This window comes from Onychomys torridus, chromosome 17, assembly GCF_903995425.1.
Source record: "Onychomys torridus chromosome 17, mOncTor1.1, whole genome shotgun sequence".
Taxonomy (NCBI): Eukaryota; Metazoa; Chordata; class Mammalia; order Rodentia; family Cricetidae; genus Onychomys; species Onychomys torridus.
The window spans coordinates 61,748,584-61,762,612 of NC_050459.1; the positions used below are offsets into that span (position 1 = coordinate 61,748,584).

The 14,029-nt window shown below is 51.9% G+C and overlaps 1 protein-coding gene across 1 annotated transcript; it reads left to right on the top strand.

Annotated features, from left to right (window-relative positions):
• Positions 1–4,289: 4,289 nt before the first annotated feature.
• Hsh2d (hematopoietic SH2 domain containing) lies at positions 4,290–13,513 on the top strand. The gene is made up of 7 exons (XM_036166897.1): positions 4,290–4,314; positions 6,986–7,099; positions 7,388–7,534; positions 9,396–9,485; positions 10,265–10,430; positions 10,923–11,048; positions 12,940–13,513. The coding sequence occupies exons 3-7, from the start codon at positions 7,410–7,412 to the stop codon at positions 13,420–13,422; spliced, it is 990 nt and encodes a 329-aa protein (XP_036022790.1). The 5' UTR covers positions 4,290–4,314; positions 6,986–7,099; positions 7,388–7,409; the 3' UTR covers positions 13,423–13,513.
• Positions 13,514–14,029: the final 516 nt, after the last annotated feature.

Here is a 14,029-nt window from a genome sequence, read left to right on the forward strand (position 1 = left end):
CATACCATGCGCTTCACCCTGCATGAACAGACTGCCAACATGTGAAGGGGTGATCTGCCAGATAAGGGTAGTGTCTGCACTGCACCAGGTTTCTATGGGGCAATCATGGAGACTCCTATGTGGTGTCAGCAGGACCTCCCTCCTCCCAAGGAGCATGTGCATGCTTCACACAGACCGTTGTGTGTGTGCAGATAGCACCACACTGAGCCATCCAGATAAGGGTGTTTTGGATTTGCCTTTTGTGGTTTTTGACCAAGGATCATTATGAAGCCCAGGCTGCTCTAGAATTCTGCAGCAGTCCTGACACAGCCTCTGGGTGCTGGGATGGCAGGCAATCTTCACAAACCCTGCTATCTTTGTTCTGAGTCCTTTATATGCCATGGGTAAGAGGAAGCTGCCTGCTCAGATCTCAGGCCACCACTCCCTTACCATGTGTGCCATGGAGTGATCCCAGCACCCACCTCAGGACAGTGGGGAGAGCCAGGAAGATGAGGTGGGGTGGGGCTAGAATGAAGAGGTGAACAATGGCTACAAAGGCACACTAAGAACCTTCCTACAGGGGTTAAGAACACTGCTCTTGCAGGGGTCCCTGGTTCTATTTCCACCACCCACCTGGTGGCCCACCACCATCCTTAACTCCAGTCCCAGAGTACCGACAAATCTGGGCTCTAACACTAGGCACACATATGGTGCACAGACACATGCTAGCCAAACACCCATACACATAAAAACTAACATCCTATACGCACCGTAATTGACATCCCTGTAGTATTATCTGGCCCTCAGAAGGAACTCTGCACATCTGGTCCTGCCAAGCATGTGTGCGGTCTGGGTTCCACATCAGCATTCATAGAGCAGGGTTCAAGGCCAAGGTTTGGTACCCAGAGTCTTCCAGGAATAATAATAGTGTGTGTCTTTGAGCAGAGAGATGCTTTTCAATGTAACAGGAGGGTAATGCCAACAAAAAGACCCCAGATAAAAACGGCATTAAGGGGCAGAGCGTGGGAGCCCAGCCAGTCTTCCCCAGCACTGGGCAAGTTAGGACAGGAGGGGGAGGGTTGTGAGGCCAGTGTGGACTATTTACAGGGTTGGGGAAGGCTTTTTTTTGGGGGGGGGCTTTTTTAATTTTATTTTTCTGTGTTTGTTTTGCCTGCATGTATGTCTGCACCACATTCATGCCTGGTGCCCATGGAGGCCAGATGCATCGAATGAATCCCTTGGAGCCAGAGTTACAAATGAGCCACCATGTGGATCCTTGGAACCAAATCTTGGTATGCAAGCAAGGGCAGCCAGTGGTCCTAACCACTGAGCCGTCTCTCCAGGCCTTGGACAGATTTTTAACATAATCGAAGACTTAAAATATCTTCCCCAAAGTCAAGTTTAGAGTGTTTTATCACTCAGTCCCCATGAGCAGGCACTACTTCCTGTTGCCCCCCTTGTGAGTTGCCCCGGGTAGCGTGTCTTCCATCTATGCATTTGCTTGCTCTGGCTGTATGCCAGTTGTAATGACACACACCCTTCTGTGCCTGGCCGCTGTTGCTCAGCAACAGCTTCTGGTGTTTAGTTTTGTTGAGACAGGGTCTCATTGTGTAGCCCTAGCTGGCCTGTTCTTGATATGTAGAACAGGCTGGCCTTGGATTAATTGAGATCTACCTGCTTCTGCTTCCCAAGGGCTGCCATTCAAGGCATCATACCCAGCAGCAGCAAGTTATTAGTTTATGCAAGTTATAGCCTGCGGCAGAACTTCCCTCTTTCCAATATGTGGTGCCATGTTTTGAGTGTGTCTTCCAAGGTTCCTGGGCTCGGCTCACAGCTCAAGCCCAAAGTAGTAGTAGATCCTTTTTTTTTTTAACTTAAAAAATATTTTTTTCTCTGTGTATATGTGTTCAGAGGACAGAGGACAGCTTGTAGGAGGAGTCACTTTGTGATTCCTAGGGACCAAACTCAGGTCATCATGCTCAGCAGCCAGTGCACCCCCTCACTCCCAGCCATCTTATCCCCTGCCCACCCTCCCTTTTTTGAGATAGGATACAAATCTAGCTCTCCTCCTGCCTCAGCCTCTCCAAGTGCTGGGATGAGAGGTACGCCATCATTTCTTCTGCTTCAACCCTGACATGTAGTATGGTACCTGCACAGAACTCGAGCCCAGCCAACGTTTGTGAAATGAATGAATGAACAAGGGAAGGAGTAGAAGCAGTTGCCCTAGGCAGAGAGAAGTATAAAATGGCAGCTCTGCCCCTTCCCTACCTGCCTCCTGTCCCGAGTCTGTGGCCCAAACTGATGCGGTTTGGCTGCAGCTACCTACCCTGAGGATTGTCCACTATGAGGTCAACAAAAGAAGCTGACACAGAGGGAGAGGAACCTCAGGGTCCCCATTACCTTCCACCAGGCACCCCTGTTTACACTGCCTTAGTGGCCACCACGGCCCCCTTCCTTCCTCTGGGAGCTGTGTGTGAACCACAGACATGGCGGGTGGGGGAATTCTGCATTAACTGCTGACAGGAAGATGCTATCCTGTGGAAGACCGCAGCCCAAGAGCTAAGCTGAAACAGCTCATGTTCTCTGAGACTGAGCCCCGTGCACGTAAGAACCCCAAAGGCCTGACTGTCCAGATGACACTACTTCTGGACTCTTCTGTCCTTCACCATGGAAGCTGGGGACCAAGCCAGAGCAAGCATGAGAGGATCAAGGGAGTTGGCCCAGCCAGTGAAATCAGAGCCCATCTCCCTGGAGCCGAGTCAGAAGCCAACAAATTAAGTCACAATAATCGCCCAGATGAACTGACTCAGCTGAGCCCTGGGCCCTTTGCTCGAGTGGGTCTATCATGGGGCCAACCCTGGTTTCCTTCTTTGTTGGGCCTTTGTCAGCCCAAAGACTCCCAAGCCCACACCACCCTGGGAAGAGCGGAGTGTGGTGTGTGTGTGTGTGTGTGTGTGTGTGTGTGTGTGTGTGTGTGTGTGAGAGAGAGAGAGAGAGAGAGAGAGAGAGAGAGAGAGGAAAGAGAGAGAGAGAGAGAGAGAGAGAGAGAGAGAGAGAGAGAGAGAGGAAAGAGAGAGAGAGAGAGACACTCCCAGCTCCATCCTAGAAGGTATCAACTTCCAGATGCCCTGGAGGGAGGAAGTAGCTTTGCCACTTGGCAGGCTGTTCACATCCAAGTCAGCTTTGCCTGTTAGGCACAGGGACACATCACCCAGGACCCAGGCTATGCACAGGAGTCCCCACACAATGTTTTAGTTCATTTTAAAATCAGAGAGAAGTCAGGCATGGACTGGACCTGCAGCTCAGTTAGCAAGGTGCTCGCCTATGGTGATGAAGCGCTGGGTCCCATAGTCAGGCCTACGATCCCAGCACTCCAGAGGTGGAAGCCAGAAGAGCAGGCCTTCGCAGCAGCCTCAGCCTCAGTACAGTGGGTTCAAGGCCAGCCAGGGCTCCGTGAGACCCTGTCTTTAAAAAACAAACAATAAAATAAATGGACATTCTGGTTTTGTTTTCTTGCTTTGGTTTTGTTTGGATTTTGAGTTTGAGTCTCCCTATGTATCCCAGGCTAACGTGGAATCCCCAAATCTTTCTGCCTCGGGCTTCTAAATGCTGGGACTATAAACCTGAGCCATCACGCTTTTCTGTTGGTCTGGAGACAACATAGAATGTCATTCCAAGCATGTTTTGCAAAGGAAGGCAAGATAGAGCTGTGTGTGCAGTCTGTCCTTCAATGTCTCTCCAACCTCAGGGCCTTTGCACATGCTGTTCTCTGTCTACACACTCTTCCTGCACTCCATACCCACTGAGCAGCCTACTTGCCCCCTTTCACTTTCTGACTGCCACACCCCCATTTCCTGACAGATGACTACCTCGGGGCTGCAATAAGGGCAGGAAACGTAGCTCAGTTGGCAGAGTGCTTGTCTAGCAAGCATGAAGTTCTGGGTTCCATTGCCAGCACTGCATAGTCTTGGCATGATGATACAGGCCTGCCAGCACTCAGGAGGTGGAGGCATCCTCAGCTACATGGTAAATTCCAGGCTAGCCTGGGCTACATGAGACTGTGTCTCAAAAGGGAAGGAGGGGCTGCAGCTGTCTCAGGGGATCCATGGAGCTGGCAGCAAATAGGTACTGAGCAAACACTTGGCAGGAGCCAGTATCAGCTTCTGCTACAGATACAAACCCTGAGCTTGGTCCCGCCCTTGTTCACCTGCTGGAGGAAACAGGAACTGCCTGGGGCTGCCCGCCCTGCCCCTCTGACGTGCAGACCCTGAAGTGAAACTTAGGCTCCAGCTGCAAGCTCAAGAGCCCTTCGGAACACAGCCCAGGCTCTCCAAGGTATGTATCCTACATCCTGAACTCCACATCTGGAATCCTGGCATCCCTGCATCCCTACATTCCCCAACTGCAGAGCCTCTGTGGCTCCAGCTCTGGGTGGAGTGGGGCTGGGAGATAAGGGAAAGGCTTACCAGGGAAGGGAACCGTTTGCAAGCTCTGTCACGGTTAGCACACCTGCCATTCCAGCACTGTGGTGGCCAAGGCAGGCTAGATCATGAGTTTGAGGCTAGCTTCAGCTACATAGTGAGACCTGTTTCAGAGAAACCAACAACCCACTATCCCTGTGTCCTAAGAAAGCAATGAGGGTAAGCAGAGAGAGATGAAGTCCCTCCAGCTCCTTGGGATCCAGCTGGAGCCAGCAGAGGAAGGAGCAATGGGGAATCTCAAGGGGAGGGAACATTGTCAGGGGTTTTCATAGGCAAGGGAGGCAGGAAGGCTGGCTGGAGGAAAGGGCATTTGCATTGGGTCTTGAAAGAAGTGTAGCAGTGCTCTGGGGTAGAAAGAGAATTCTGTGCCAGCTTGTGACTGGGTTCAGCTGTATTTTATACAGAGGCAGATATAGTCCCTTCATGACGGGATACATTCTGGGAGATGCCTTGGTAGGTGACTTTGTCTCAGCCCGGACAGGGTTGCCTGCTGCACCCTTGGGGGCCGGGACTCCAATCTGCATGAACACTGTCAGAACTGGAGCACCTCGGAGGTGTCTGCGCCTGCAATAAGAAAAGGGAAGTAGCCGGGCGGTGGTGGCGCACGCTTGAAATCCTAGCACTCGTGAGGCAGAGCCAGGTGGATCTCTGTGAGTTCAAGGCCAGCCTGATCTACAGAGCTAGTCCAGGACAGGCTCCAAAGCTACAGAGAAACCCTGTCTCAGGAAAAAAAAAAAAAAAAAAAGGAAAGAAAAGAAAAGGGAAGGGCTGACAAGATGGCTCAGTAGATAAAACACTTGGCAGGGGGCGTGAGGACCTGAGTGCAGATCCCCAGAACCCACGAAAAGTCTGGCAGGCAATCCATGGCCACCTGTCATCCTGTCATGTGGGAGGTGGAGGCAGAAGAGCCCCAGGGCAACTGGCTAGTCAGACTCACCGAAGCTGTCAGCTCCAGCTTATTTAGAGACTCTGCTTCAATACATAAGGGGGGGAATGAATGAAGAAGACACTTGATGTCAATTTCAGGCCTACACACACCTGCACACATGTGTGTCCATACACTTGGACACCCCCACATACACACTAATTTTTTTGTTTGTTTGTTTGTTTTTGTTTCTCTATGTCCTGGAACTCACTTTGGAGACCAGGCTGACCTGGAACTCACAGAGATCCACCTGGCTCTGCCTCCCGAGTGCTGGGATTAAAGGCGTGCACCATGCCGCCTGGCTACACTAAAACTGTTTAAATATCAGAATGAGATTGGAGAGAAGGGTAAACAGTTAAGAGTGCACTCTGCTCCTGCAGAGGATCTGAGTTCAGTTCCCAGCACCTGCATTGGGAGGCTCACAACCACCTGTACCTCCATCTCCAGGGATCTAGTACTACCTTCTGGCCTCCAGTGGTACCTGCACACACACGGCTGATAAACATTTACACACACGTACACACACACACACACACACAGACACACTCATACACATAAATAAAAACCTTTTAAAAATAAATAAGCAATAAAATAAATAAAAACCAGGTGATAGGAGAGTTTCAGCTCCACTATTATTATTTTCAAGAGTGGCCTTTAAACTCCTGATCCTTCTGTCTCCACCTTGTAAGTACTGAAATGGCAGATGTACACCACCACATCTGGCCTTGTGTTTTTAATTCAGGGTCTCCCAGCATCTTCCTGGTAGCTAAGAGCTCATGGCAATCCTGCCTCAGCCTCCCAAGTGCAGGGATTACGGGTATGTGGCAATAGCCTGGGGTCCTGGCACAGTGTAAACTGGGTTCAATAGAGCAGGCCTGTCATCCCAGCACTTAGGACAGGGAGGTGAGAGGGTCAGGAGTTCAGGGTTATCCTTGGCTATACTAAGGCCAGCCTGGTCTCCATAACTCTGTCTCAAAAAATAAAAATAAATCGGAAAGGAAAGAGGCTGCCTCTCACCTTTCCATATACACAAGTGTGTAAGCAATCTATATAATGTACAACATATTGACTATATAGTACTTTGTCCCAGCCATCCCTTCCAAAGATGTCACCTAACGACAGAAGTTAGGCCCCAAGCAGTTAAGTCTGTAGGGTAGAATTTGAACCCAGGATAATCTGCCTCTAATTCCAGATGCTTTGAGGCCTGTGATCCCAGGCCTCATCCTGGGGAGACCCCAGCCTGGAAGAGACAGGTCACCTCCTTGGAACCCCAGCTGAGAGAGGGAACAGGAAATGGAGACAGAGACAGTGTGCAGCTTGGTTATCAAGTGTTCATTAATGGATTTGGTTAATGACGTTCCTCTGAGTGCCTTTGGGCCACACCTGAGGGAATGAGTTTATTGTCTGGGAAGAAAGTCAGCACAGGCACCCTGTGTCAACAGACCTCTCCCTGTGGGATCAGCCCTTCATCCAGGGCTGGAGGTGGGGACTGCACACCAAGCTCAGGTCTAGGGACTGAATGAAGAGTGACTGAGGCCCCAGGAAGAGCTTCTTGCTGGTTTTCCTTCAGCTTAACAGTTAATACTGATTTGCATTTCAGGACCATGTCCATTACGTCATCAGCCCACAAAGCTTTGGTACCCTGAGTGTAAATCAACCAACATGAGTGTGAATTAACAGCACACAGGAGGAGCTGTCATCTAAGTAGGTAGAGGTAGGAGGGCTGGGGGTTCAAGGCCATCCTTGTCTACCCGGTTCCTTTCAGGCTAGCTTGTCTCCTTAACCAAACCAAGAGCCTGCTTACTCCATAAAATGTTTCCTGTGTGAGCATGAAGGCCTGAGTTCAAATTTGCCTTCCAGCAGGCATGGAGACAACAGAGACAGGGTGGGGGTTGGGGGGGGGGGGGACCCCTGGGATTCTGTGACCAGCTCCAGCTTTAGTGACAGACCCTTTCTCAGAATATAAGGTGAGGTATGAAGACTCTTTCCCTCCTCCCCCAAGGTGACCGCCTTCCTCGGATGCCATGGCAGAAGCCGGGAAGCTACCTCCACCACTGCCCCCTCGGCTGGACTGGTTTGTGCACACTCAAGTGGACTCACTGGCCCAATACGGGATCCCGGAGTGGTTCCACGGCACCATCTCTCGAGAGTAAGGACGTAATGGTAACCCCCATCCTGCCATATCCTCCTCCTTAGTTGTCACCCCTAACCACAGTGAACATTTGGGGGTGTACCCAGGGGCAAGCCCCTCCCCGTTCACACCATTCTCAGATTAGCTCCTGGCCATGGGAACAGATAAGGTTAGACACCTGCCTGAGGTCACACAGCAGATGCACAGCACAGCTGGGCTCTAGACTCAGTATGCCAGATCATAACCCCAGCTTTTCACCTGGGGTACTGTGTCCACCTGAGAGGATGTCAGATCCGGGACAGGCAGGCAGGGCCCGGGAGATCTACTTCAGGGTCAACATCAGAGGTCCAAGTGTCCACAACCCAGAGCTTCAAACCACCAAGAAAGGCCGGGTATTATTTACTTATTCAGAGGCTGTGGCTATGGCTGGATTGGTAGAGTGCTTGTGACTCAGTTGGTAGAGTGCTTGTAGCTTAGTTGGTAGAGTGCTTGTGACTCAGTTGGTAGAGTGCTTGTGACTCAGTTGGTAGAGTGTTTGTGACTCAGTTGGTAGAGTGTTTGTAGCTCAGTTGGTAGAGTGTTTGTGACTCAGTTGGTAGAGTCTTGCCTGACATACACAAAGCCCTTGGTTCTGTTCCCATTCTGCAGAAACCAGGCATAATGTCATCCCAGTACTCAGAGGGAAGTGGAGGGTGGAGGGTCAGGAGTTCAAGGTCATCCTCAGCTGTATAGTGAGTGTGAGGCCACCCTGAGCTACATGAGACCCTTCCCCCAAAAGAAAAGAAAGGCAGCCTGAAAGTGCAGGTCTGCAAGCTCCAGGCCTGTCAGGTGTTCCCAGGTCAGGGTCAGGGTTCCCAGGTCAGGGTCAAGGTTCCCAGGCTCTTGGCTTCCTATGTAAGGGCTCACATGAATTTGCAAAAGCAGCCAAACTGTCTCATTAAGACAAAGCAATCAAAGGTACAGGTTAGACTGGGTTACACTGTCAAGATTGACAACAGGGGCCAGCAAGATGGCTCAGAGGTAAGGGTGCTTGTAGCCAAACTTGACAATGCATGTTCAATTCCTGGGACCCACAAGGCAAAAGGAGAAAACCACCTCTGTGGACTGTCCTCTGACTTCTGAATATGCCGTAGCACATTTGACCGCCCTGGCTGTCCTTGAAACAGGCTGGCCTCAAACTCACAGGTATCCACCTGCCTCTGCCTCCTGAGTACTGGGACCAAAGGTGTGCACTCCAAGAGAAGGCGTTTGGTTGCTGAGGGAGTGTACTGTGGGTGGTTCCGTTTTGATTCACAGGTGCTTGCCTCTTCTATAATGCATCTGATTCTAGTCACATGCATGCCCAGTTATACACAGTGTAAGATTCTCCCCAAAAGCCCTTGAAGGACACCATTTGCCATGTACATGCACACTAAACCAGTTGTGGCTGGGTCAGAATTTTTCTTTCTTTGTAACGAGATATTTACATTTTTGTTGTATTTTATTTATTATGTGTGTGGAGGTCAGAGGTCAGCTTGTGAAAATTGGTTCCTTCCTTCTATCATGTGAGTCCCAGGGATTGAACTCAGGCAGACAGGCTTGGCGGAGCCCTTCAGTTCCTCCTCAACACCCTGGGAATACACTTGAATAGGAACTAAATTTGATTGTTTTTAGGGGTGGGGAAACTTATCCCATTCTTAAGTGAGAGATGTACAGGTAGCCCGATGCTCGTGGGGGTCCAAGATTGCTCTGTGCGTTGTTCAGAGGGGTGAGGGTGGACAGGCATGCACAAAACATAGAGGTGAGAGAGCTGGGCTGCATGCCCAGGCTGCTAAGCCATTCCCTGTGCTGGCCTGCCCGCCTCCATATCCAGCCATCTCCTTCCTCTGTGCCTCTGCAGAGCTGCTGAGAACCTGCTGGAGTCACAACCTCTGGGGACCTTTCTCATCCGAGTCAGCCACAGCCATGTGGGCTACACCCTTTCCTACAAGTAAGGCCATGGGGGAGGTTAGGCCCAGGCTTCCAGGAGAGGGACAAAGGCACCTCATGCATAAGGGGCCTGCCCAGTGTGCAGGCCTGGAACACAGGGCAGACCTGAGACCTGTGTCTGAAGATAGGACAGGCAGAGATCTGAGGGTGGCCCCTGCCTCCTTCCACACTTCACCTTCAAATTAGTGACATGAGCCTGGGTCAGGGAAGTCAGGGCTGCGAGCTCCTGGGGCCTCAAAGCCTGATTTTGGCATCTTAGAGCATTCATGGGAAAGCCTGCCTGCCTTCTTTCCTTCCTTCCTTCCTTCCTCCCTTCCTTCCTTCTTTTCCCTCTTCCTTCCTTCCTTCTCTATCTCTGTCTTCCTATTTGGGAGAGGGTTTCATAGCCATGTGGCCTTGAACTGGCTATGTAGGATGGGAGTGCACAGGGAAAGCTGAGTCAGGAGAATCTGGAATTCAAGGTCCTCTTTGGCTACATAGTAAGTTTAAGTGTAGCCTAGACTCCATGAGATGGTGTCTTTAAAATGAAAAGATTACTATTATTTTGCTACTACTATTTGGTTGAGACTGAGTCTCACGGTGTAGCCCAGGCTGGCTTCCAACCCTCCATCCTCTTGCTCTGAGCCTCCCAACTCAGGGATGACAGGCAGACACCGCAATTAGCGTGTATCCCCTTATTTCATCCACCCAAGAACTCTGGTGGGCCTTAGAAACCCTGCGTGGTAACCGGGGAAATCTAGGCACAGTGGCTGCATCCCAACCCCAGCAGTGTCTCCACAGGGCCCAGACCTGCTGCCGTCACTTCATGGTGAAGCTGTCAGACGATGGGACTTTCATCCTTGCTGGGGACCACGTAACCCACGCCTCTCTGGACGCCCTGGTCACTTTCCACCAGCAGAAACCCATTCGGCCCTACGGGGAGCTGCTGACGCAAGCCTGCGGGCAGGTGGGGGCGAGGGGACCCCAGCTGGTGGCCAGGGAGTGCCAGAGGCCGCCTAGCATGGAATCAACAGGGGTTCATCTGCAGAAATGGCTTTCCTCTGAGGCTTGTGGGCGTGGCTTACCTGATGTGAACTGGGCTCTTTCAGTTTATGAATGATGAGTGTGGCCTAAACCTGCTGTGGGAAGGACTCTTTCCTCTAATGGCTGACGGGTGGCCTAAGATCTGCTGTAGTTGGAGCTCTTTCCTGCATCTGAGACTTGTGGGCGGGGCCCTTTCATCCGAGGCTGGTGGGCGTGGCCTAGACACTGTGGGCGGGGCCCTTTCATCCGAGGCTGGTGGGCGTGGCCTAGACACTGTGGGCGGGGCTCTTTCATCCGAGGCTGGTGGGCGTGGCCACCAGCTACAGGCTTTTAGAGGCCTCCACACCAGGGTTCTCCCCATCCCAGCCTTTCCCACTGCTGAGTCTGAGCCCTATGTCTCTTCCACACCTTGCAGAAGGATCCAGCAAACGTGGACTACGAAAATCTCTTCCTGTACTCGAATGCCCTGGCTCAGGATGCTGAAAGCGGAGGTCGTGGCCCCACAGATGTACAGAGGCCTTCTTCCTGCCCTCCCGAAGAGGTAGGTCCCTGTTGGCACCTCCAGCCTGGGTCTGGCAGAGAAAGATGCTAGAGCGGGCCCTTTCTAGAAAGAGTTCTCTTAAAGGTAGCTACGTAATTAAAGAAAAAAACAGCCGGGGGGTGGTGGTGATGGCAGCGGCGGCGGCGGCAGCAGCGCACGCCTTTAATCCCAGCACTCGGGAGGCAGAGGCAGGCGGATGTCTGTGAGTTCGAGGCCAGCCTGGGCTACAGAGAGAGTTCCAGGAAAGGTGCAAAGCTACACAGAGAAACCCTGTCTCGAAAAACAAAAACAAACAAACAAACAAATAAAACAAAGAAAGAAAGAAAGAAAGAAAGAAAGAAAGAAAGAAAGAAAAGAAAGAACCAACTTCCCAGTGATTGGCTTCCACGTTGCAGTCTCGGTTGGTGTGTCGCTCAGTTGTAGGGCGCTTGTCAGGGGTGCCTAAGGCCGGGGTTCCATCTCTACCCCATCAGAAGCAACCAAGAACTGTGGAACTTCAGCTTCTCCCCCTGAGCTACCTCTTGTGTTCAGACCCTCAGCCACCCTGGGACCCTCCCTCCTAGGACCCTCCCTCCTGGGACCCTCCCTCCTGGGACCCTCCAGAGGGCCTTTGCACTTGCCAGGGTTCTTCTTTCAGAAGCCATTCAAGGGTCTCCCTCTCTAGTTCCTGGATCTTAAGTTTCCCCACACATATCACCTGGTGTGGTCGTTGCAGAGAACCTCTTCTTCCGACTTGAGAGGCTTTGGTTTATTCTGGGAGTGTCTGTTTTCCCTTCTGTTTCTCCCATCAAACCTTGCGGCCCTGGTGGCTCATTCTGCACCGCTGTCCTCACCCCTCCAAGAGGACCTGGCATATTTTTTGTTTGTTTCTGTTGAGACAAGGTCTCTCTATGTAGCCCTGGCTGTCCTGAACTCCCTATGTAATCCAGTCTGGTTCAAACTCACAGAGATCCTCCTGCCTCTGCCTCCTGAGTGCTGGGATTAAAGGCACACACCACCAGGGGGCTAGAGAGGTGGTTCAGAGGTTAAGAGCATTGGCTGCTCTTCTAGAGGTCCTGAGTTCAATTCCCAGTAACCACATGGTAGCTCACAACCATCTATAGTAAGATCTGGTGCAAAACACTGTATACATAATAAATAAATAAATCTTAAAGAGAAAAAAAAAAAGGCATGCACCCCCAGGCCTGGCCAGGTCACCATCTGAAGGAGCCAGGCTAATGAATCTTCAGTGTAGATGGGTGAATAAATGATGGATATGTGTGTTGTGGCTCCTCAAGGCTCCTGGGGCCTTTAGGTTGAGGCCATGTTGTACTCCAGGCTTCCTGTGTTGGGGGAAGTTCTGACAGTGGTGGGGATGAAACAAGGTGGTGTTTTGGAATCTGTTTGGGTGCAGACAAGACATCCTGGAGGCGGTTTCAGGGAGCTGGGATATGAGGATGAGGGCAGCTAGACACAGAGATTCAGGAAGGGCATTCCCAGAGTCGGGAGATATGTGCAAAGGCCCTGGGGCTTGGTGTGTCTACAGAACAGAGTGACAAATGGCAATACATGGACCATTGTGGCTAGGGACCTCAGGGGTACTTAGTGATCCTATCTTCTATCGCCCCCCCCTGCCCTCAGAGATGGGTGGGGCAAATGCTGATAATAGAAGTGGTCCCCAAAAGCATGTTGGGTAAATTCATTGAGCCATGCCCTCAGCCTAGCTGTAATTCTTTTGAGAAAATTTGCCAAACCTTGGGAGCAGTGGTGAAGCCACACACTTGGGCAGGATGGGGCAGGGATCGGGGTTGGGAGCTCCAGTGCCCTGAGGCAAGGTTGTGGGGTTGCCTGGAGCTTTGCTGATCAGCCGCCCCCGGGCCTCCCCTTCTCCGTTCCCTGTTCCCTGTTCCAGGCTCCTCAAAGGAAGCCTTCTGCAGCAACTGATAGAAAGCTTTCATCAGCCCCCTGCTCCCCAAAAGCACTTTTTGGGGAGGCAGGACAGAGACTGTGGAAGAACCTGAGGACGCTGCCAGACACCAGCCGGAGGGTAAAACAGAGACTCACTACACACCTGTCGGCCATGAACCTGCTGGGGGACGTCAGGCGTGTGGCACAGGATCGCAGCCCTGTGACTCGAGCGTCCAGCTGGGACAGCGCTCGCCACTCCGCGGACCCCTCAGAGCCCCAGGCCTGGAGAAGCAGAGAAGCCACCTTCACAGCCTCTAGGCCTGCCAGCTGGAGGGAGGCGGTCTCAGGGGTCAAGGCTTGGCGTGGAAAGGTGGTGAGGGCCCTGTCGGTCCAGGCAACCAAGCCAGAGCCTGTAGACTTGCCAGAAGCCCAGGACTGGCTACCTGAGGAATACCTCCCACCACCACCTTTCGCCCCTGGGTACTGACAGCACCCCCCTATCTTGGATACCGGCCTCTTCTTTCCAGTCCCCACCCCTGTCCTCACAACTAGAGAGCTGTGTTAAAGAGGTTACGGGGCTGAATTCTGCAGTTGCCAGCAGAGGGACCTGATTATTGGTTTTTCGAGACAGGGTTTCTCTGTGTAGCTTTGCGCCTTTCCTGGAACTCGCTCTGTAGACCAGGCTGCCAGACACCAGCCAGAGGGTAAAACAGAGACTCACTGCGCACCTGTGGGCCACGAACCTGCTGGGGGACGACATCAGGCGTGTGGCGCAGGATCAAAGCCCTATGACTCGAGCGTCCAGGCTGGCCTCGAACTCACAGAGATCCGCCTGCCTCTGCTAAAAGTACCTCTTTAGAGACTCTGAGATGGCCCAGCAGTTAAGTAGGTAAAGGCATTTGCAGGCAAGTGTGACTACCTGAGTTGGATCCCCGGTACTCACATGATGGAGGGTGAGCCCCAACTCCTGAAAGTTGCCCTCGGACCTCCACATATATGTGTTGATATACACACGTAGTAAATATAACTTTAAAAATAATTACCGCAGTGACTTGGTGGGCACAGCACATTTCAGGCCTGTATCCCAACCTCTC